General features: G+C 34.6%; 1 protein-coding gene across 1 annotated transcript; it reads right to left on the bottom strand.

The window, feature by feature from the left end:
* Positions 1–23297: 23297 nt before the first annotated feature.
* Positions 23298–25690, bottom strand: LOC126721565 (receptor-like protein kinase FERONIA). Its single transcript, XM_050424613.1, has 2 exons — positions 24865–25690; positions 23298–24250 (listed from the first exon to the last, which is right to left on the bottom strand). The coding sequence occupies exons 1-2, from the start codon at positions 25688–25690 to the stop codon at positions 23298–23300; spliced, it is 1779 nt and encodes a 592-aa protein (XP_050280570.1).
* Positions 25691–25962: the final 272 nt, after the last annotated feature.

The raw sequence follows: 25962 nt of genomic DNA, 5'->3' as shown, positions 1-25962 counted from the left end.
CGCGCAGTAGATGCAGCATACCTCCGGAACCTCGGCTCTCAAAGCCTTCTCAGTTTCAGCTATACCAACTTCGTAGCCTCTCTGCTCGACTTCGTTCATTGCCTGTTCGGCGTTGATTTTCGCTTTCTCGGCTTGCTCTTTGAGCTTTTCAGCTTGCTCCCTTAGCTTCTGAGTTTCCTCTAGGTGCTTCTTAAGAACAAAAGCTTGCTCTTGAGTCTTCTTCAGCTCGGCATTCGTCTCGCGCAGAAGCCTTGCTTGTTCCTCGGCCTGCTTCTGGTAGCCTTCTGATGCCGATTCAGCGCTCTTGCGAGCTTCCTCTTCGACCTGTAGTTTTTTCCTTGCGTCGGCCAAATCCTGTTCAGATTTGGACAAGGTCTGTACAGCCATTACCCTTCTTTTCCTTTCGCCATCTAGCTGATTGGAGCAAGCATTGAGCATCTCATCTAGCTTGAAAGTATTTTGGATGATCTGTAAAAAAAAAAAAAAAAAAGGGTGGGGGGGAGTTAACATTATAGTCAATGAAAAGTGCGTATTAGTGAGTAACAGTCATAGAATGAAACAGGATAAAAGACAGCTTCTCACCATGCCTAAATATCGTTTGTTGTCGAGGATGAGTTCATTCTTCCTCATATTCTTTATCTCGGCCATATCTTTTGGGAGCAATAAGGCTTCCTCTATGGCCGAGGCTACGTGACACCCAATGCCGCCATTAAAGTCCCTTATAGAGGCATCGTCTCGCAGGGGCTCCCCACCGTGCATAGGTACTGGCAACCATGCTTATGGCTCAGGATGTGGGGAATCAGATTTCTCTTGGCCCCGCGTGGCTGGGTGCTTAGTTTTCTGCTGTTTTGCAGCTCGTTGGTCATCCTCCTCTCGAGTGGGACGAGACTTGCTCGTATCCGCCACCTCCTTGCCCTTCTGTTCCCTGCGCTTTTTCTGCTCAGCAGCGCTAGGAAGCGCTAGTTGTGGAGATGAACGAGGAGGGTGGCGAGGGGCTGGAGGAGGAGACCTGGCTGAAAGAGATGAAGCCTGGGATGGTATTGTTTTGGCAGGTGCAGACTTTCCCGACTGACCTTCCATTAGCTCCAGCAAGCTTTTCTGGGGTTTCCTTTGTATCCCCATCTCGTCAGGGTCTTCCTCGGGGCTTGTGGGTTGATCAAAAATCCCGAAGTCGTCCGAGGATTCAGATACTGTTACAACGGTTTCCTCGCCTTTTCCCTTTTTCCTTCCCCTTTTTGTTCCCTTTTTCCTGAGGGAAGGTAAGGGTGAAGAAGGTCCCGCCGAGACGCTGGCTAGGAAAAGAGGCTCTGTGCGAGGTGTGTACTGGGGAAGCGGAATACCCTTTGGAACGATAAACCCTTCGTAGGTAACACTGATACGGTGAAGCCGAAGATCATGTGCTCTAATCACGCACTTCGGCGCCTGAAAGGCAAAAGAAAGGGGGGTATAGCCAAGAATTAAATGTGCTGCCCGGAGCTGACCATCAGCCTCGTTCACGTATATTTCAGCTTTCAATAACCTATCTAGGCTCGCCTTATTGACTAATCTGAGATTGGGCTTCGTGTAGCGCCTATCTGCAAAACCGTTGATTCTAAAGTTAAAGTTGTAGGATACAAGAATAATAAAAGTAAACGAAATGTGTTCATGAACTAAATAGTATAGATCTATAAACTTCGCGCCCACCTGGTGTTCCCTCTACTGTCGGACAAGGTAAACCATCGTGCCATTCCCCAGAGAAAATAAGGAAGTCCTCCTTTAGGTTCTTATTTGAAGTGGGGAGGCATTGAATTAGCCTTACTTCAGGATATCTCGACTTGAGATAATAGCCCTGGTCAGCTAGGCGATGAAGGTTGTACACCCAATTCACGTCATGATGGGTTAGCTTTAGGTCCATTTTCTTATTCAGAGCGTCTATGCTTCCCAAGACCCTAAATATATTGGGAGCACACTAGGTGGGTGATAGCCTAAAGAAGTTGAGGTAACTCCTAGTGATACTACCCATGGGGATAGTCATCCCGCTCTTAGTTTTCTGCTCTTAGTTTTCTTCTTTTGTGATAGTGTGTGCTGTACAGTTGTACCACACTATCTTAATTTTGTTGAGTTTCAAAATTGTGTGGCTGTTAACTTCTGTTTTTATTTTATTATTTGGATGGAGTGTGGCTGTCAAATTATAGTGTAGTTTAAAATGAATGTTATATTCTCTATAAAAAAAAAATGAATATTATATAATATAGCAGCTACATTTCATATTTATACCATTTGTTTTTTCTTTTTAACCAGGCTATATAACTATAATTAGTTTATAAAATTTAATAATTAGAATTCAAAATGTAAGTAATTTATGGAGAAACCATCCATAATTGATGAATATTTTGAGTGAGAAGCTATTGTTACTACACCAAAATAAGTCTATTATATCAAGTGTTAATACAACAAAATTAGTATAATGGTATTAGACATAATATCACATCTAAAAATTAAAATTCGTTGCAATAATAACTTAAAAATAGTAAATTATTACATTAATAATAATTAGTTGTAATAATTTATAATTTTCTGTTGCAATAGAGATTTTAATACTAAATTGAATTTAGAAATTTTTTTGCAATAACTTAAATTGAAGAAATCATTTTTTTTAATAACTTAAACTGAAGAAATCAATTTTTTTAATAAAATAAATTGAAGAAACCATTGTAATAACTTGATACCAATTATATATTTTGCGATATATTATAATAGATCGAAATTTCAAAGAGATGGCTTATTGCAACAAATTTAACATTGCAATAACAAAAATATCAATTATTTTACAATCTATTGCAATGACAAATATGAAGCTGCGATGAATATATTATTACAATGATCTAATTCCAATTATTTTACAATCTATTGTAAGAAAAAAGTATGAAAAAATTAACTATTACAATAAAATACCATTGCAATAATTTGAACCCAAATGATTTTTGTTAATTCTTTAAAATCTATTATACTACAAGATATTCGAATTAATAAATTTTTTATTACAATAGCAAATATATTATTACATCAAAATTTTCATTAAAATATTTAAGGTTTATTGTAACAAAATTTTTTTATAGCACAAACTTATTACCTCAAATTTTATTGCAACGCTTCGCATAAACTATTGCAATGACTTCGATGTTATTGCAACGATTTTTTTTGTTGTAATAAACATTTTTTGTTGTTGTGTGTTCAAACATTATATGTTAAACCCCTTAGAGCATCCAAAATGGTTTCTCCCATCCTATCCTATTTTACTATCCCAAAAAATTACTTTATCAATTATACTATATCATTTTACAATTCACCCAACATCCAAAATTTTATTTTACCATACTACACATTAAAATAACATAAAATAAAAATAAAAATAATATATAAATATTTCTCACTTCTCTCTCTAATCTCTATTTCTCTCTCTTAACCACCCACCACAGTCACCATCACCACACCACCACCACACCATCACCACCCATGTCAATCTCCACCAAACCCATCACCAATCTGAGCAAACCCATAACTCCGACCACCAAACCCACCACCAACCACAACCACAACCATAAGAAGAAGCTACCACAGAGAAAAAAACACAAAGAAGCCTCCAAAAATCACCAACAACCACATCCACAAGAAAAAACCACCACATAATCACCAAGAGAGAGAGAGAGAGAGAGAACACAATATTGAAACCCAGAAACCCACCACTACCGATCTCACCGATCTAGAAACCCACCACCGTCGATCTCACCAATATTGAAACCCACCACGTTGATCTTTACCTCGCCATTCCACCATGTTGATCAGCAAACCCAATACTGAAATCCACCAACCCACAACTAAAACCGACCTATGACTGAAACCCACTCATGACGACAACTATAAAGAGAAACCCACTCACAACGGAAACCCACCCATGACTAAAATCCACCATCCCCCAACACCACCGACCGAAACCCACGCTACCACCACCACATCAACAGAACTTTTATGCCACGCCTACCTTTGCCGCTACCACCACCACACGGGGTTTTGGGTTTGAGAAAAGGGTGTTTCCGGTTTAAGGAGTTGAGAGAAGAGATGGAAGACGAAGAGAGAAAGAGAGAGAAAAGAATAAATTTATATGGAGGGAATAAAATATATTAAAAATTATACAATTTGAGCTACAGTGCGATTCTACATTTAGAATAGCACTGTAGCACAATTGTTTTTTTTTTATTTTTTTTTAATACAATAGTTACATTTTAGCACATCTAATGGAGTGGAAATTTTGGGCTTGAATGGTAAAAGGAGCTTAAATTTGGCATTTAGCCATTTTGTTGCTAATGCTCTTAGAAACACTTGAAAATGTTAACATAAGCAAATAGATGTTGACTTAAAGTTAATTTATGAAATAATTTTTTTTTAATCATAATAGTTTGGCTCCCCTAGGAAAAATTCCTGGCTCTGCCATTGACATTATAGTGGCATTATAGTGTTTGGTTCATTTATATGTATAAAAAATTACAGTAATATAAAATTACCAAAAAAAATCACATCACCATAGATCATTGTTAAGTAATTATCTTATTGAATCTTGGTATCTTATACAAACTCATTGCATGCACTACATGCGTTTTCATAGATTTCTTTAATCCTTTTTTGGTTCAATGTAAAATTTTTCATTTATCCCAATTCGAAGTTTTGTGTTTGATCAATGATGTTGCACATTTGCAAACTATTGATATAATTAGAGTGTGATAAGGCTAATGTTGATGTCCACTTTGGCAAAAGGGCCCAATAACAAGAAAAAGCCCAACAATATCAAAAGGGGTAAAGGAAGAAGAATTAGCAAAGTAAGAAAAACCATTAAGCCCGAATGGTAGGAATAATGGTCTACAAGCCTATAAAACAAAAAAAAAAAGGCCCCAAAGAAAGCAAACGGGCCCAAGAGAGCCCAGAGAAGGAAGTAGCAAGCCCATAGGATTCATAAGAAGTAGAAAGCGAACAAAGATGGGCTGGAAGAGCCTAAAGAAATGAATTAGTAAAAGGGATTGGTGCAAAGGCCTACAAACCCTAAAAGTAAAGGATATAGTAATTGGGTTGGGGAAGCCCAAAAGATTTAGCAAAAACCAATGAAAATGTAAGAATGGAATGGGTCAAGGATGCCCAAAGGAATGAAGTAGGTCGAGGATGCCCAGAGAAATAAAATGGGCCAAAGAAGCCTAGGATAATATGAAAACTGACCCAGCATAAATGCTGGGCAACGCAAACTAAGTGAAGAAAAAAATACACAGCAAGACTAAAGGAGGCCCAACAAGCATTGTTAAGTGATATCATGGCAGTGTAGTGGCATGGTAGAAGTATTAGTTGACCCACAAACCAAAAGTGAAGGGAGACCGGGGCTGAATTGAAGAAGAAAGAACCCGTACCTAAGCAAGACCCAGCCTAGAGAAGAAACGAGATGCAAAGAATGAAGACTCAATGACTCATCCATGCCACAAAGGGTTAAAAATAAGCAATAGAATGTGCCACATGGGAGTGGAGCGCACAAAAGGCTAAGGCACTACCCACTTGTACCCAGCCAATACAAGTGCGGTGAGCCATGGGTTAGAGGTAAGAGAGGGTATGGTCTGGTAGTGGGGAGAAGGGGAAATCTATTCGGGGATTCTCGCTCAAGCTCTTTTAGGGGAAATGTCCTGCCGGGATGACATACCACCCAAAAGAAGGAAAGATGAGCTGAAATTACTAGGTGCATGCCATAGGAGTTACTAAGAGAGAATACCCAATCCTTATTCGGATGGGAATGCCATGGAGCACAAGAAAATAAAGCAAAACTCCTTTTGTCTGGGAATGGAATGTGGCGCAGCCAGCGTAGGGTAATGGTGCTGGCTGAGCAACCAGCAAACTAGTGGGTGGCTTGGGAAGGACACCCACACCAGGCCAAAAGTAGTTGAGGGGTAAAACGGTAAATCTCATCACAGCAGGCAGTACAAAAAGGCTTTAGCTATGCACAGTAAACAACAACGGAAAAACAAGGAAGAACAACAAGGAACATAGAAATCAGGGAGAAATAGAAAACGAAAAAAAAAAGAGTAGGAAATGAAGTGAGAAAAGCAAGAGTGTGATAAGGCATGCACCAATAAGCTACCCCCTTCTCTCCTCTCAACAGCCTACTCTCTAGCAAGCTAAGAGATTAGAGATTGAGCCATTTAGGTCCATTCTTTCAAAGTAGGCAATTTCTATGGCAAGATTTCCCTGTGAGATTGCTCACATTGGAGATTGGTTCCTTTCTTGGACTTAAATCTGCTAAGGAGTCAAGTTTAGCAGATTAATCCCCTTTCCCCTCTTTTATCATGATCGTTTAAGCATTAAAATTATTTTGTTTATTGTTGCTAACTTATTTCTGCCATACTCACATTACTGTGTTTTTCTATTATGAAATTGTTTAAATATTATCTTTGGTTAGCAGCAAGCACTATAGTTAGAATATCTCTTTTATTATCCTGTCATATTATGTGTCTACTGTAATATTTCTATGACATCATCCCCTGCCGTGGGTACGTGACCAAGATCTCTAAAAAAGAGGTCCTAACTTGTGCACAAGCTGGGTTGAGGTGAGTTTCCATTGAGTCGGTCCCGACTCTCCTACCCTCGAACTATTGGGCCACAGTACGGTAGAAACAATCCAGTCCATAATACCAAAAAGGCCCACCACAGTTGGCTCCAAAAAAATGAACACCAAAATTACATTAAAACCATATGTTCGTATATGGAGTATTCACTTTTTGGTGCTAGCCTCACACTCATGACTCTATTAGTACTCAGTAGTTCCCAAATGCATAATATTATTGAACAAACATATAAACTTCAATTTAGGATGAGTGAAATTTTTTTGACATTAAATCAAAATAGAAAAAGGAAAAAAAGTCTCTTAGCATGGACGTAGCGGGTGTGATGAGGCTAGTATACTATAAATATCATCCAATTTTCGCATTACTTCTAATTTGATTGTCAATTGTTTAATTTTTGAAAAAACAGTATAATTAGAAAAAGAAATTTTAAAATATTATTCAAACTAAATGCATCTTAAATTAATGGCATAGAAAGCTATATGCATGCGCATGCTCAAATACTTTTTTTGTTGGACAAATTTTTTAGTGACTTCTAATCAGTCACATTTCATGGGGATTTTTCATGCATGTGCTCATAGGCTTTTCTTTTTCTTTTTAATCTTAGTTTTTAAATTTAATTTTTAACTCTTTTTTTTTTTTTTTGTAAATCCCCTATATGTATTTTGGCTCTTTATTTGAATAATAAAAATAATAATTTTTTACACCACAATAAAAATGCCCAAAACTCACATGCCTCTGCTTCTTGTGGGGCAAAAAACACCCAAAGAGGAGAAGAAGAAAGAAACAAAATAGTGATTTCGGCTAACCAAGTAGTGAAAAACCGAAGAAAAGTGGGATTTAAATTTTTTTTTTTTTTAAAAGAGAGTTTATAAAGTAAAATAAGGGGAAAAAAGAGCTTACCTGAATAACGTGGAAATAAAAATAAATCATTTTAAAAGTAATTTTTTGTTTGTCACAAAAACTAATTCCATTAGTCTTGGTGAAGATATGAAGCAAGGTTTCATCCTTATCCAACAAAAGCTCATACACGCTTATCTCTATTTAAGTAATTGACAGAAACACATAAAATTTGTGGGAAATAGATTGACTCCAAATTGGGATGAATGAAAAAGATTGACATTAAACCAAAAAAAAAAAAAAAACGCCTCTAAACGTGATTAGGGTAGTATAACATAATTATCATTCATTTAGAACATTAGTCAAATTGAATGTTTCTTGGACTAATGACACACTTAAACCCTATGTGAATGCTCAAACTCCTTTTTTTTTTTGTTGAGAAATTTTTTCAATGACTTCTAATCAGTCACATTCAAAATTTATGCTTTTATCTAATGATATAATCACAAATTCACAATATATAACGAAATCTTTGATTGTTAATAAAAATAATTAATCTTTTGATGGGATCTTGCTTTGTTTGTAATTGAATTTTTTGCAACTATTAAGAGGCGTTTTAGTATTCAGGCAACTTATACTATTCGTCTATCAAGCAAAATACTTATAGGTTCTAGTTCTTAATTTTATTACTATTTAAAAAAAAAAAAAAAAAAAAAAAAAAAAAGACTTCGAACTACGAAAATAATTTTTTTTTACAGAAGTTGGTAATATTGATGCAATTTTAGAAAATATAACTAATGGTTTACAATTTGTTACCCCATTTGAATATTACACAGACAAATTTTGATTCCATGATGACGATGTAGGCTAAGTAACTGATCATAAACCCCATGTATCTTTGTCTATATTAGAATACTCTTAGAGTATAAGTCCAAAGGTGCATCGTTATGGTGCCGGTTGCTTCCTGCATACCTTTCCCCTTTTCCTTTCCATGCGAATGGTGCAATGATATGCTTACCATGCTTGTTTATGCCACTCGTTGGCTTTCTATGCATCTTGACACGCTTGCTTACATGTTCATGCATGAGTCTTGCTTGATAGTGTATTGTCCATACTTCAACATAATGAAGTTATGGACATTCGATCCAAACCTACATTTGTCCCTTGTGGACACCACTTTTTGTTTTTTCTTTTTGCTTGTTTGTTTGCTTGCCTGTTTTTCTTCTTGCTTTGTTGTTTGTTTGTTTATCTTGTGGCTCGTCATGTCTCCTGCCATATGCTATGCTTGCCATGTCTATCATGCTTATCTGCTTTATGCCTCTTTCACATGTTCTTTGCATCTTTTTCCTTCCATTACTTGTCTACTGTGTTAGGACATATGTAAGACTTGTTAGAAAAATATGTTATGTAAATTGGCTAATTCTTTGACAAAACACACTTTACTTGTAATTGGATAGATCTAAAATGAGTTTAGTACTTCAAAGAACAAGAATTCAAATTTAGTATTAAAGCCATACAAATCTATCCAAGCAACAAGTGAAGAAGTGTTGTTCATTAAAGCTCAACAGATAGCTCGACAGTTCCATTTCTAACAAGGTTTAATGCTAATGCTCAACAATAGCTTGACAAAAGTTGTATCTATCGAGAATTACGAAATTTAGATTTTCAGATCTAATTTCACGCATACCCATGTGTATTTGTGTAGGGTTTCTTTTCTCATAACCCTAGACATATATAAGGATTATTTTAAGAGCCGTCAAAGGTAATGCAACTTGATGAAAAGTCATTATGCATGCAAATTGTGACCAGGAGACAGAATTTGCCCTAGTTCATCATATTCTCTTTAAAAGCTACTGTGTTTTTGCGCTAGGGGTTTTATGACCAAGGAGCTTCCTGATCTTCATTGTTAGATGAACTAAAGAACTTTATAGCCAACATCTTCCTTAAGTTGGTGTGTTAGTCACGTACTAGGATCCATGCATCATTGGCTAGTCACGTACTAGGATTCGTGAATTGAACGGAGAGATTGCCGCTACATCACAAGTCCAATTGAGTATTAGGGTAAGGGTTCAACTGTAGGTTGATATTAGGTACTGGGATTCCTTTTACTTGTAACCGCTTGTTTTGATAATAGTGGATTCTCGAGAGTGGTGACCTTAAATTCACCCGGTGGGGTTTTGCCTCGGTGGTTTTCCCTATTCCTAAACAAATTACCCGTGTCAAATTTATTTTCAGCTACATTTAGCTTAATTGGTGATTTGTTTATGCTACTACGCTTTTTGTATGTAATTGAGGGCCTGTTTGGATAAGTGGTTTCAAAATGCACGTTTTAAAAACTAGCGTTTTAAAAACATGCATTTTGAAAACTCCATTTTAAAAATCACAGATAAGCGTTTGGTAAAAATGTGAAAATATGCGTTTTCTATTTTTAAAACCAAATTAAGCATTTGGATAAACTGTTTTAAAAATAGCTGTTTTGAGTGTAAATTTCAAAAAATGACTAAAATATATAGTTAAGGCTATATTATAAATGTGCTATGTCCACAATATTTTCTCAACACTTTTACAACAAATTATATGTGGGTATTTTTTATTGATTCTAATTTGAACGTACCACTAAAATAACTTTTTTGCCCCACCAATAAAAACTCATAACAACCTAAAATTTAAAACTTATTGTGAAAATATTGTAAAGAATTTTTTTTGGATAGATGTATCTCAATTTTCCACGACCCTCTGCCAACAAATTTTTGTCAGTAACTCACTTTTTTTCACTTCCACTCATTCTCTTTTACTTTTACAATTTATCTTTCTTTATTTTTATCTTGATTTTATCTCCTCCACATGTTTACCTCCACTGAGTCTTGTCTCATTTCAAATTTCAAAAAGCTAGTCTTATCTCCTTACCTTTGGTTAGTCATCATGTGGGCACCCAAAGCAAGACTCTCTGAGAAACACTTAAGACATAAAAAAGTGAAGAAGAAGAAGATTAGAGGAACACAGAGTCACAGAAATTGCAGAGACCACGAAGAAAAATGGAAAGCTAAGCAAAAAAGAGACCAAGATACAAGAGAGATGCATCAGATCGTGAAATTTGTTAAGAAATTATCTTAGGTGAGTCAAAAACTACAAAGAAATCTGTGTTTTTGTTTTGGGCCAGTATCCATTAATTTCAACGAAGTAGAGGTTACTGAGGGAAATTGGTGAAGAGTGACTATTGAAAGAGAAAAAAAGAGAGGATAATATTGCCAACTATTTGGGGGTATTTTTGGTTTTTTGAATGAAAAAAATTGCGGTGCGAAAATGTTATATTTGCTCGATATTGAAAATGCAATTAGAAACTGCTTCTTTGAAACCGCGGATTTGTGCAATTTGTAAACATAATTTAGCTGAAACAGCTTCTCCAAACAATTGTGTATATTGCGTTTTGTATCAAACCGTGCGTTTTTGTCTAGGAAAACGCCTATCCAAACGGGCTCTGAATCTAATTAATTCACTTGGCTAATTTATTGATTAATTTACCAAAAAGGGTCATACATTCTTGGCCTATCGTGTTGGTTTCTTGTCTTTGCCTTTGCATGTACACATATGGAGTAGGACGCATGGAGCTAGGGCACGGTCTCCCAGGCGCAAGTAAAAAGGGCGAGGATGCAAGCATGTGGATATAAGCCAAGCAGCTGTGTTCAGTAGGTTTAAGGGTCTAGCCTCTCCCGTTTGGTTATACTCTTTTAAATCCCCTTCCTTCCTACCTCCTTTCTCTCTTAGATGGGCTGTATTAGGTATATCATGCCATGTACCATTCGTCCTCATCTCTAGAGTATGACGACACCTGTTTACGTTCCTACTCCTATATTTTGAGTCATGCTCTAGGGATGTAGGAATTTATTTTCCTGCTCTGTATGCTTGCATTGTGCATGATGTATGTATATATATACCTGCTCGCTCCTTCCGATGTGATTGTCATAGTCCATGTCACTTACAGCAAAGCGGTGCCTAATTTCCACCGCGAAAGTAAGGTGACATGTCACCGGATTTTCGCCGTGGAAATTTAGTACTTTGCCCGAATGCTTTAGGAAAGCATAGATTGAGACCACGCCTATTCAAAAGTCAAACCTCAAAGCCCCCATGCATACAAAGCCTCGAAAGCCAATGCCAAAATCATGTCTTTTACTGCCAATCTCTGAAAATTAAGGTTTTATCAAAACAACTGATTGTCCTTGGACCTAATACCTTCCCCACACGTAATCAAACTTTCAGACTCAAGAATCAAGATTTTTTGCCATCCACATTAGATTAGGAAAAATGCCCTTTTTCTTAGCCTAGGATTGGTAATAAAATCAACTAGAAATAGATGACCAATCACACCTTAGAAAAACCCAAAGATTGGTGGCGACTTCACGTACCTTTGATAATTCCCTTAAAATTTGGCCTAGATTACTGCCACACCTTCAAAGGTAGACAAATACCCTCCTCCATCGAGAGAGAGAGAGAGCACTCGAAGCTTTGCACAAACCACACACTACACGTGCACTAACCAGTCGAGAGAAGGGTCTCCAACGGGCCCTCAGCGTGCACGGGAGTGTCGCCACAACGGGTGGTCAAGTGAAGGCCCGATAGTTCTCCATTTCAAGGCCAGGCGTCGACAATGACCACTCGAAGACTAAAATGATATAACTTAGTTGGTACAATTGTGATATAATTTACACAATTTTGTAAAGTCCACGTTCCAAAAGAACTAACATATTCATGTGTAATATATTCTTGGTAAATGAATTGTGATATAATTATGCTTTATGTGTAATATATGCTTTATACCGAGGATACAACTCAGGACTTTACACAATTGTGATATAATTTATTTAACCCTAGAACCTTCTCTCTCCTTTAAAAACATCTCGCGCAATAGTTGGTACCAATTTAGGGATTGATGCAACAAAGGATACAACTAGGGCTATTCATGGGTCAAGCCGGGTCGGGTTGTTCCCGACCTAGACTTGACCCAAAATTTTCGAGTGGATAAAAACAAAGCCAAAAACCGACTTGAAATTCTCATTGAATTGACCGGTTGAAGTCTTTTCAGGTTATACCCGTCGGTTTCAAGTTTTGTCGCCGAGGCTAAGATTTGGCCAGATTTATTAAGATCTAGTCGATATTTGGCCGGATCCATCAAAATCTGGCCAATATCTGGCTGGATCTATCAAGATCTCGCCGGATCTCGAAGGATCTGGACTAGATCTCGACGGATCTCGACGAAATCTCACCGAATCTGGTTCGAATCTTGATGGATTGAAGATAAGAGAGATATATCATCGGTCAGCTTAGTTTCTATTAGGTTTTGAAACCCAAAGCTGCCACTTGACTTGCGCCCCTCGGGTTCTGACGTCGGAGACCCGCTACCGATCACGAGTTGCTTTGAACGGGTAGGCCTTGGTTCAAGCGGTGCCGAGTCGGTCGGTTCCAATGGGATATTGGTTCACTTGGACAACCCTAGATACAACTTAGTCAAAACTAGCCTAAGAGCACTATCTTGAGATGCAAAAAGCCTAACCCTCGAGCGATGACCACTCGAAGATTCAAGAAAAGCTCCAAGACAAGAAAAAAAGAAGGAAACAGAAGGGAAAAGTTGCCTAATCTTAGAATAATCTACCATCAATGCATAAACAAGGAAACAAGTGTGGGAAGGAGGAGAGTCGAACTTGAGAAGGGATGCTAAGAAGCTTGGGCTCGAAGGAAGAAAAGTAAAAGAGAATAAGGAAAGAAGAAAGAGGCAAAAAAGGAGCTTAAAAGATGTCCCAAAAATCGGAACGTTGGAAAACCAAAGGGCACGTTGAGAGGCATAGCCATGTCCAACCTATGAATGTTTTGACACGTGGCCACGATCTGGCCAAAGACATCATGTCTCATTAAATGTGAGTAGAACGGAATTTTAGGAGTCTTAGCTAACACAAAATGACCTTTGTGGGTGCAAGTGCCCGCAATGTGGTGTCATCCTTGTGATTGGGAAGTATGCCTTGGCCTATGGTGGACCATGGCTGAGGGTGTAAATGGAGTCACCACCTAATTTAGGTTTAGGAACCATAAATATAGCACCCTTCATGGAATGACTGATCTTTTACCAAAACTTGTGTCTAGAGTTTAGGTATGAGGATAGGAAGGTGTTAAGCACCCAATCCCACCCGACCTGTGGGTCGACCTCCACTCATTGTGTTCCAAATATTAATCTCATTAAAGACAATTTTAATATATTATTTTAACCCACACATACACTAGCATGCATCTAAGACACACAAGATGGCATAATCATCCCCAAACCTATCATTCATCTATCAAGGCATACAAACACAAATCTCTAAAAGTAGAAACATCACATGGCAGAATCAAACAAGCATATTATGACATCCAAACATCAAAGGCATGGCATTCAATCCAAGAATATTCATGTTATTTAATCAAAACTAACTTATATTCAAACCAATGCACGTTCATGTGAATGCATGACTTACCTCACTGCATTATAGCACCTATGCATCAATGCATATTCATATTTTATGCATGTTCATGATATTCAAACAATCCATAACAAACAAACTAAGAGATAAAACAAAGTAAAACAAAGATTAAACGAAGAGACAAAGAATCAAGGATAGACAAAACAGGTTAAATAGGGGTTAAAATATGTGGATAAAACAAAGGAAACAACATATGAAAAACGAATTAGAGTTTCTAGGCTTGAGTATATGTGAACAAACATAGGGAATGCGTGCACACCCCAACTGTATGCATATGCATACTTCGAGTATGCGTATGCATGCAAGAAGCATGCGCATGCAAACACACCCAAAATCCTAACCCAAAAACTTAAAACAGAAAAATTCACAAAATAGAAAATCTAACGACCTAACATGTTTAGAACACAAACATAAAGTAAACCTAAACTAAACAAGCATATTAAAACAAATAAAACATATATAAGAACACAAAATCAAAAGAAAAGAAAAGAAAAAGTGAAGAGCCAAAGTTAGAAACTTTACATTAATACTAGAACTATGTAGAGCTTGATTTTGTCCGTTCGCCTCAATAATCTAGTCACAACCAATTCAAAATAAGTTAGTAAACTTTAGAACTCTAAGATCAAGACCAGAAAAGGTCCCAATCAAATAAAACTTGACTTGAGGATGTTTTGTAAAAAACTCCCTCTTTGATTCACTATTTCTTAGTGAATCTTATGTGTTTTACCACCAAAATTTGTCCTCCTTGAAAATGTACCATTTATGACTTTATATAGTTGAAAAATAGGGGTTTGGGGTGGCTCCTAGATGATATGAGATTCGTTCCAAACCTAGTCTAAATGCAGAAAACTTGCCTTATATAGTTTCTGGAACCTTAGTATGCGCACGCATGAACGTGTATGCGTACGCATGTAGAGCTTGAGCATGAGTGCACATATGCGTATATGTGTATGCATGGCCTAGAGTTTCCGTGGTATTTATTTTCCAAAAATAGTTTATTTGGTCAAAAAATAAGTTATATTTTCCATAAACACTTTCCTCAAGTCAATTTTCATCTGATCGGGCCCTAAACCAAACTTGGACTTTAGAATTCTAATATCATTGGGAAATGGAAGTCTGAGTTATAAGGGTTAAAAAATGTGGTGTCTACAATCTCTCGCATTCCTTGGATAGTCAAAACAAGTGTTGATAACCAAGGAATAGAGGGCAAATGATAAGTACATAAAAATGGGTCGTCCATTCATATGATGGACGATCATACTGCCTTAAATAAGCATTTAATGCACAACCATTACCAATGGAAACACACAGAGACAAGATCATTGAAGACCTCATCAAGAGCCTCATTAAGGCACCAAATACGTTCCCAAAGACATAAATACAACCATTATAGACCTCCAACGGCTAGTAAGAAATAATCTATATATATCACTCTAGAACAGGAGAGAGGTACACATATACAAATACATATACAAATACACTCATCTTTCTTTTCATTCTCTCTCTCTCATTCTAAGTATCTAACTTTGTCATTGGAGATTTATTGGCCGGTACCAAGCCAGTGTCTTTAGGGAGAGGAGCGTTTCACCATTGCTTTGCAAGTCACGGTCATTCTTAAGTTCGACTCTATCTGGATGACAATATTACTGGTGAACTAGTGCTTCATCAATTGGGTCTAGTGGTCCTATGCTCTAAACCCACGAAGATCATGATACATGGTCAGGAAGTGAGTATCACACTATCATTATTTTGACGAGTCCCACACAAAAACACCAAACTTAGGCCAAATCCCAATAGGTGAAGTGTGGAAGACCTGAAAAGTCCTCTTGAGGAACTTCAAAAAGGACATTTGATGTGATTATTCTAATCTTTTTAGACACATATCATCATCTTTATGGTCTATTACTCTTATATAGGGGTTTTCGCGGTACAATTTTGGGCCATTTTTAGCACTACACTTTGTGGTGCAGTTTAGCCAAAACTATAATTACACCGCATCTTATTTTTGTGGTCACATGTGTGGTGCAGTGTAGTGTAGTTTATTGTTTAGCCAAAACCATAACCGTACCGCACCTCATTTTTGTAGTTACATGTGCAATGCGGCGTATAAGATATAGTTTGAATGGTTTGAAATTGATATATTTTTCAAATATTTGGCTTTTCCTACCCAACCCAAACTAATTATCCCTTTATTTTGAACCAAGTTTTAAACTATTGAGCTAGTTTTTCTTTATTTTGGACTGGCTTTCCTAGTCAACATTAGCTAGGGTTATCAAATTATTATTATTATTTTTTGAAAACTAGGGTTATTAAATTATTAATAATATATTTGATATTAAAAATAAATAAATAAATATATTAATATATAAAAAGGGTGCGGTGCGGTGCAGTTATGCCATTTTGTGCAATGGCGGCACCACATGGTGTTTAGGGGGTTCAAATGATCCCCCTAACTTGTGATTTTTTTTTTTTTTACATATAATATTTTAAACTATTTTTGTTTTGAACAACTTAAAATAAAATTTTGAAGCCCCTGAAATAAGTTCAAAGAACAAATCAATTCAATACTAAAATTTATCTTGGCCTTCTTAAACAAAAAAAAAAAAAAAAAAAACCCAACATCAATCTGAGGAAAAAAAAAGGCAAGTCCAACAAAAAAAAATTAGTAATTTTTTGATCTTAAAAGAAAATTAAGTGTGAGGCAATGGAAGTGGGGCATGAGATAGTGGAGAATGAAGACTTTTTTTTACTAATTGTATTGTTGCATTGAATTCTTGATAGAGTAATGTAAAAAATACAGCAAAATTCTTCTTAATGAATTACAAAGACCTGTAAGTTGTCACAATTGAGTTGAATTGTTAAATAAAATAATTGAAAAGAGTAAAAACAAAAACTAATAAATAATGAATTAGAGTATTCTAAGTAATAATAATTAAAATTCACTTAACAACAATAATTAATAACTTTATTATAGTAATAGAGAATAGATAATTTATAAAATTTAATCTTAGTAATAATAATTATTATTTTCATTATACTAAGAAAACATATGCACAATGAACTTATAGTTTATCTTTAATTCTCTTACTAATACTATGAATTAATTTTGATAAGGAAGTCACATATTTGCAAGATTTATCTCATTCCTAAGATTTATTATCTAAAAGAACTGTGTTGACTTAAAAAAAAAAAAAAAAAAACCTGCATTTGGCTCATACGATATGAAAGATCTTATCATTATTATCATAATGATCAAGATGAAAAAAAAAAAAAAATTTATTTACAAAGAGGTCCTTATCAACCTCTTTAACACGAATTTGAATGACTCCCCTAAAAAATATTCTTGGAGCCGCCACTAATTTTGTGGGTGATTTTGGTGCAGTTTTTACAGTTTAGTGAACACCTCTACTCTTATTTGCTGAACTCAAACCAAATCCTTATGACATCTTTATAGTCTAGCGCTATTCTTATACACTGAACTCAAACTAAGTCCAATAAGGTGTGGAAGACTTGAAAAGTCTTCACGAGAAAGTTTGAAATGACATTTCATGTGATAAATAAAGACATGAAAAAGTACATGTTGGTAAAAATCTTAATAAACAAATAAAACAGATATAGACTATAGTCTTATTCGGAAAAATGTATCACTAATGTTAATATGGACTCAGCTCAAACAAATTATATGGTTGGACATGTTTTGAAACACCAGTAAGTATTCTATGCCCAGAATGTACAGCAGCCATTCTAGCTGTATCTGAAGCATCTAGACTTAACTTCAACTATGTTTTGTTTGAAGAGGATTCCCAGCTCATATTGAAGGCAATCAATCAAAAAATCCATCAAGATTGAGAGATTGTTAATATTATTCATGATATTAGAATTAGGCTTAACTCTTTTGTTGCTTGGTATTTTTCCTTCTCGCCAAAACAATCTAATTCTCTTGCTCATAATCTAGCTTATTGGGCAGCATCTTGTAATGCTTGGGGTCTATTCCCATTTCATAATATAATTAGGTTTTTGTTAAAGATTAAGATGTGTTAGTCCATTTTGGCTTTTGTCCTCATCCTTGTATTTGATATGTATTTTGTTTTTTCTTCTATTGAAATCATTTATTCAGCCAATAATAATAATAATAATAATAATAATAATGAGTCCTAAGCAAGTTGTCCAGTAATGTTTGGAAGGAAATAGAGAATTTGTGCTGCACACGAGACTTTTGGATACTACATTGCAATTATGTTAATGCATGTGCCACTTGCCATTCAAATAGTATTCCAATGATATTTTTGGATTCTAATAAATTTAACTAGTAAGATTTTTTTACATTAAATAAGAGATTTGAGTTCAAAACTCATTTACAGCAAAGTCAATTAGTGTTTAATTACCAAATACCAATTGATATTTTGGCTTTTTTTTTTTTTTTTTTTTGAGGGGAATTGATATTTTGGCTTAAATGATAAGAAAAAAGAAAAATTATTATGAAATAGATGTCATTAATTTAAATTTTATCGCATTTATATAGAAAAAATATATTTACATTCAAAAGATACTTAAATGGCTGTTATAAATAACTTTCCATCACTAAATACTTATTTTAAATTTCAAGAAAAAATAAAGAGGTTGAGTTTCATGAATTCTAGGATCTAGTTTGGTAAATGAGTTCATTCATTTTTTAGGTAAAGAACCCATAACTTCACTAATCTCTAGAATTACACTATCTAGGATTTTGAAGATTTAGGAATTTGGCATTTTGGGATGTTCTATGGCAGTTGAGTGTCTTCTACTTTTTTGGTCTTGCACTCTTGCTTATCAGCCATTGAAAACACCCACATTTTGTGAGATTGTTTCTACTTAACCTTAAAAAAAAAAAAAAAAAAAAAGTGAAAATGCATGCTAAAAAAACTTATTTTCTAAATTCGCTAACAAAAATATGAATATGTATGTTACATGAACTATAGCAAGTTTCAATTACTCGTTTATTTTATTTGTTTTCGATTTTTATATCTAACATTCTTTAGTGATTCTTATTACATACAAATGCTAAACTATTTATAATGTAAAAAATTTACTATTTATAAACAAATATTAAATATGTCAAAGTTATTTTTATATGGAATTTGTATAATTTTAGTGTTTAATTTTTTTTTTTATAATAAGATATTATTATCTTTTTAAAAATATTTTTAAATTACATGGCTTAAACAAAAACTATCCTATGCAATCCACATATAATCTTACCATGATTATTTCTTTTTTGGTAAAAATTTAAAATTCTGGTCATTATTTTGTTGACTTCATTTCTTATTCTATATTATTTATATATTATTTCAAGTCATTGTTCGCTTATTTTAATCAAAAAGAAGATAAATAGAATAAGTTTAAACTTTTTAAAAAATTTATAAAATTTTGCAAATAAAAAAATACATGAAAATCCAATTTGTGAAAGGTTGAATAAGTGTAATAGGTTTTAAAAACATATTTAGGGTTAACTCGTTTCTGCCTTAAGCCCAATTGAATCAAACCTGAACTTGCTTAACCCAAATCATTTACCAAGTCTAACTCTATCCATTGATTGTAGATAGGGTGGCCCCATCAATAATGTAACCTTTATATGTGAACTTCGTCAAAATTGTTTGGAAGCTTTAATTTCTACATGTGGAAAAGAAATGACATATAAGTTGGAGTTGGAGGTAGATGCTTGGAAAGGGAATCTCCTAACCCATCCTCATCTCTTATTCGATTTTAAGCTCTGAAAGCCACCCCTGCCAAGTGAGGATAATGACCATTCATAAAAGCAATAATCACATATATAGTGTATGCGTATGAAATGGGGCACGGGATGGGTTTGGGGACCAAAGAAATGAATGTCTATGATGAAAGCCTAAAAGTTTTCTTGGTGTTATTTGAGTGAAAAGATCTATGCATATAGAATGCAATGTACACGGAAAAAAAGAAAAAAGAAAAAGATTAAATTTACAAATATTCCCAAATTAGCAAGCCACATAATTTAAATTAGAAATTGTTATGGATTCATGTATGAATTGGCATCCTAATTTAAAAAATATTATGAAATTATTGTAACCTTTTGTTATATCTATAGTATTACTCATATTGTAGTAAGAATTAACAACAAAAAGAAACATTTCAATAGATGAATACCATTTTAAAATACGTGATAAAAGTTAAGGATTATGTGTGCATTTGAGATTAGTTTATTTTACTTTTTGCCTTATTTTATTTTATTTTTATACTAAATGTGTGCTAAAATACGCTTGTATTTTAAAAAGAGTGAAGAAAAAGTAAGGATTTAAAAGTTTATGTACAAAAGCTAAAAAATAAACAAAATACTGGACCTAAACAGACATTAAATGTATATTTGAACCTAAAATTGTATTATCTTACAAACTGATTCATCATTTTTAAACACGTAATGTAAAGAGTTCTACTATTATAATAAAAAATCTTAGAATATTTTTTCAATAAGTTGAGATGTCAATTTACCATACATTAAAATAAAATAAAATAAAATTATACCCAAACCAACAACAGTTCAAAATAAGATTATTGTAAAGATATTGTGAAATTTTGTTGTGTTTATGAAAGTTCTCTAAAAAAAAAAAATTACTAACTATTTACTTATTATATTATTGATTTAACACTATCATTTATTGATATTTTGAGTTAGGCTCAGATGATATTATATTACACAATCTCCATACTCTTTCACATTTGTATAATATGATGGATTATGTTTATTATATACACTCTAATATACACAAGTTTACGAGTATGTGTAATTAAAAAAAAAAAAAAGCTTAGGTAAACTTGTGTGTAATAAATCGGATGCAGTAGTATTTACCCTAACATGATTATCTAATATTCATATTGAAAAAAGAAAAAAGAAAAAAGAAGAAGGTGTCATGTGAAACATTTCACATCAAGAAACGGGAAACAAATAGTTGATAGATCAATGAATCCATGACCTCAAACTCACACCACATGTCAAGATGGAATACAATTAGGCTATGGCCCATTGGAAAAGTGTTTAGAGCTAGACTTCTTGGAACTAGAGGAGAGTACAACATATGCCTAGTCCATGGTTCTTTTTCCCATTGTTTCTCATCATTTAATTTGGTCTCATGATGGTCTTTTCACATTCAATGTCTCATCTATGAAGTATGGCCCACTATTGCGATCACGGTTTATCTTTTTTCTAGTAGAAAAATCTCTGAAACAGATAAATAAATAGATAATTATATCTCATACGGTCTAAACAAAAAGTCATGAACCAATCAATTACTTTGATATTTTCCTTTACTCTTGGAGCATTTACAATGGAGGTTGTAAACAAAATAGTCACTTTAAATAAATAGATAATTATATCTTATACCGTCTAGACAAAAACTCATGCACCGATCAATTACTTTGATATTTTCTTTTACTCTTGGAGCATTTGCAATCGAGGTTGTAAAAAAAAATATTTATTTTTCAATTAAAAGACTATCTTATCTATTTTACAATTTACCTAATATCCAATTCTTATATTCCACATCATATTAAATATTATTCATTTTTTTATTAATTTCACACACACCCTCTCTCTTTCTCACCACCTCTCTCACTTCATAGCAGTGTCTCTCTCTTCACCCACATATCAAACCACATATCCCAAAAATAAAAAAATAAAAATCAATCGCCACCACCATAACCACAACCAGCAGTAGCCCCCCATTATCACATACCCATACCAAAACTTAGATATAAATAGAAAACAAAAAACCGCAACTCACTATAATACCAGCACCACAACTCACTATAGCTGAGTTGTATACTTAAATCCTATTATTTTGATTCACATTCTCTTTTTTCTCTCACCCATGTTAACTCTCTCTACCTCTCTTTCTTTCTCTCTTTCACTTAGATGCAACACCCTTTCTCAGACGTCTTTCTTTTCATTCACATCCTAGTGGTTCTGGGTTTGGGTTTAGTGGTGGGTGGTTGAGAGAGAGACAGAGATAGGGAGAGAGATTAGAGAGAGAAGAGAGAAGGGAGAAGAGAGATAGATAGTTTTATATTATTTTATTGTGTAATTTATACTATTTTAATGTGTTGTATGGAAAAATAAAAACTAGATGTTAGGTGTATTATAAAGTTGAATGGTATAATAGATAAAGTAAGTTTTTAAATGGTAAATAAGAATTGTTATAAAAACCTGGATCCTAATGCTGTAAGTAATAACTTACGGTAACAAAGTGGCAAGTTTTTTTAGCAATACACACCCCTATAATGTGGGTTTTGGGTGTGTTTGTTGCTAAAAATAGAATTTTGGGGACACCCTCATTGCTTAGAGCACTAGCATTGGAGGGGTGTAAAACACACCCACTTGCTATTTTAGCAACCAATAAGGCCAAATTGCCCCACATCTGGGGGTGGGTTTTTATTTTTTATTTTTACCAACTGTTCACAAAGATGTAAAACAAAAATATTATTTTAATGAGGAAAGAGAAACAAAAAGGTAGAGAGATGGAAGAGAAGAGAGAGAAACCAATTTTTTTATATTATTTTTTGGTATAGTTTATATTATTTTAATGAGTTGTGTGTAAAAATAGAAACTAAGATATTGGGCAAGTTGTAAAATGAGATAATAAAATAGATAAAGTATGTTTTAAAGATATAAAATAGACATTTTTTGCATCCTCAAATACTAGTGCTCTAATGCTCTAAAAGATGAAAAGAAATGAAGGTTCATACCACCTTCATTATAGTAACCATAAAATATTGAACCTAGAGGAAATTATTGCAGATATTTTAACCATTTATTTAATCGTTGTTTTAATAATTAATTTATTTTAAATATTAGTAAATGTAGACATTTTTTTTTTCACTAAAGCAAACCATTATGGCTTATCTTTATTATTTAATTCTCTATGTAAAATTAATTATTCGTTGAAAATATCATTTGGTGTTAGATATCCTTTAACTAGGCATCGTGCTCCTGTAAGATGATAATTTAACATAAACAAACTTTCCTATTCACCTAACAATTATGGAAATAAAAAATCACAAAACATAACTCATCTCTCTTTTTAAAAAAAATATTATTTTTTAGTAAATATAATTGTATGAATAAGATATTTTCTAAAATAAATCTTAAGTTTTATTTTAATTTTACAACTCACAACCAAACCTATGAATATGTTTAGTTGTTCCATTACAACACTTTTTATTCCTAATAATAAATAGTATAAATGCTGTTGTCATCTACATAACATAATTACTACTTCCAACTTTTAGAAAGACAAAACTATAATTATAAAACTTAAGAACTACTATTTTTAGTAGTCGAGGAGTCATCTTGACTTGTGATACTAATAGTAATAGAATCAAGACCAGGGTAACTTAATCCAATGCTAATTGTACTTAACTCAGTTCCACTAGTCGACTCCAACACCTGTCCACGAAATGATACCACTTCTGAATCGGTATCCTTGGTTGCTTCTGCATACTCTTGGACCTCTAATGCAAACTCCAACTTTTCCATCACATCATTCATTGTGGGCCGTTCGATTCCATGATCACTTACACAACTCTCTGCAAGTTCCACATATAGCTTGAAACACTCTAGCGCTATCTTGTTCCTTAGATATGGATCAATGATTTCACCGATGGTCCCTCTCTCAATACATTTTCGAGCCCAGCTTGCCAAATTTCGTTCCTCTTCTTGGAGTCTTTGGTTCAATGCTTTCCGAGCACACAACACTTCAAACATCACTACACCAAATGAGTACACATCTGATTTCTCAGTTAATTGTTGGCGCCTTGCATAATCTGGATCCAAATACCCCCATGTCCCCTTTACTAGGGTACTAACGGCAGTGTTATCCAAACCCACTTTGGACAACCCAAAATCTGAAACCTTGGATACCCATTTCTCATCCAATAGAATATTTGTTGTCTTCACGTCACGATGGATAATAGGGTGCTTCGTACATGTGTGTAGGTAGTGCAAACCACGTGCTGCTCCTATGCATATCTGGAGCCTTTGTTTCCAGGTGAGGGGATCATTAGGGGTGTCATAGAGGTGGTGGCGGAGGGTGCCATTTGTCATGTACTCGTAAACAAGTATCATCTCACTCTCATCATTGCAGTATCCGATGAGGGACACAAGGTGCACATGACGAAGTTTAGAAAGCATCTCAATCTCTGTCATAAACTCACGAGCACCTTGTCGAGACTCTTGTTTCATGCGCTTGATTGCCACCACTATATTACCTAAAGGATGAAATATATTGTATTATTGTGTTTCTAAAACCCAATAAATGTAGCAATGAATATGATTTGTGGATTTTAACAACCTATAACATTAATTTGTAACTTTCAACAATCTATGAGAACACATTAATTTGTAAGTTTTATATAATGAAATTTGTACCACCTCTAGCACCACTCTTGTATTATTGTGCATAAACAAAGAGTATGACTTATGTCTAGTTTCTATGCTCTTTGGAAACTATAAGATGTGAAGACGTCCTAAAATAGGACACGGTGGTCACATTAAACAGTTTATATAAATGGGCAATAATACTCACTTCCATATTTTAAAAGAGGACATTTTCATTTATCTTCTAAAATGTGTATATCAGAACATTGTTTGTGGATATTGTATAAAATAATGGATGTAAAATGAGTGTAAGAGAATATTTTTCTTTTAATATGGCCATGTCCAATACGTGTAGGAACTCGACACAAGTTGGATTTGATCAATTTATTAAACAACTCTACAGAATATAGTATCACTAATCTTAATTATATGTAGTTAGATTGCAATTAGGACTAATTCAGGAAAAAACTAAAAATTAAAAGATAATCATGGTATTATTCATTACCTTGCTCAATCAGACCCTTGTAAACATTGCCAAAGCCACCTACACCGACAATTAGATCTTCATTGAAGTTGTTGGTTGCTGTTTTGATTTCATCTAGTCTGAAGTAGCGGCATAGTTCTCCAGGCAGTGATGAAGCTGTTCTCCTTGAGAACTCTCTTTTGTAAGGATCTGGCCTAAGCCAACACCACCACTTTGCTAGTGGATGGTAAGAACCGTAACGCTCAGTCTTCTTCAATTTACAGAGAACCATGGAACGCACTAGAGCGGCCACGACTAAAAAGCCAATACCACTTCCAATAGCTATGAACATTGTTTTCTTTGTATTAGACTTGTTGGCTGCCAGAGCAGGTTGTTGATCCATTGGTGGAGGGACCATATTTAGTCCAGCAAGATTGCCAGATAGGTCGCTCAATTTGAACGCTTCCACACCGTTTAAAATGGCATCGCGTAAAGTTGCATCTGTTCTAGGTATGACTGTCCTCGCCCTTGTCAAATTAGACATTGAGTTCCTAGTCCTGTTTGGACCCATTGAAGCTGCAGATTGATAGACAAAATCAGGTGCAATATATTTTGGTATTTTTGAGTATTTGAGTTTCAAAGATGGATCACGAGGGTTTACACCGTCGCTCAACAAATAATCAGTTCTGCCCTCGGACCATTTTCTGAACAATCCAATGTCTTGCATTGGGGGTATATTGCTCCCGCCAATGTTTAATCGATAAACCATCTTGAGTGCCATGCTGTAGTTTATGTAGAACTGAGGAGCCTGGCCAACATAAACAGGAACTTTACCTTCTATAATAGAACTACTTGAGGTATAGTACATGTCCATAGGCATGCAGACAACCTCAATACCATTAATGAAAGCATAGTAACTAATATAACCACTTGTAAAAGGAATGAAGGTTAAGTTCAATTTTTTATTTTTTTCAACATTGATGCCGAACTCTTTAACAAAATACTTTCGTCTGAAGAATCAGTATGAATGGAAGTGCTGAAGTTTCTAAGTAAGGTGAACGAACCCACTTTGACAGTAAAAAAAGTCTTTAGACTTGGTAAAACCCGAGTATGCAGCTGAGTAAAAGTACAACCGAACGA

Source organism: Quercus robur, chromosome 4, assembly GCF_932294415.1.
Source record: "Quercus robur chromosome 4, dhQueRobu3.1, whole genome shotgun sequence".
In the NCBI taxonomy this organism is placed as follows: Eukaryota; Viridiplantae; Streptophyta; class Magnoliopsida; order Fagales; family Fagaceae; genus Quercus; species Quercus robur.
This window is presented reverse-complemented; position numbering and strand designations above follow the sequence as displayed.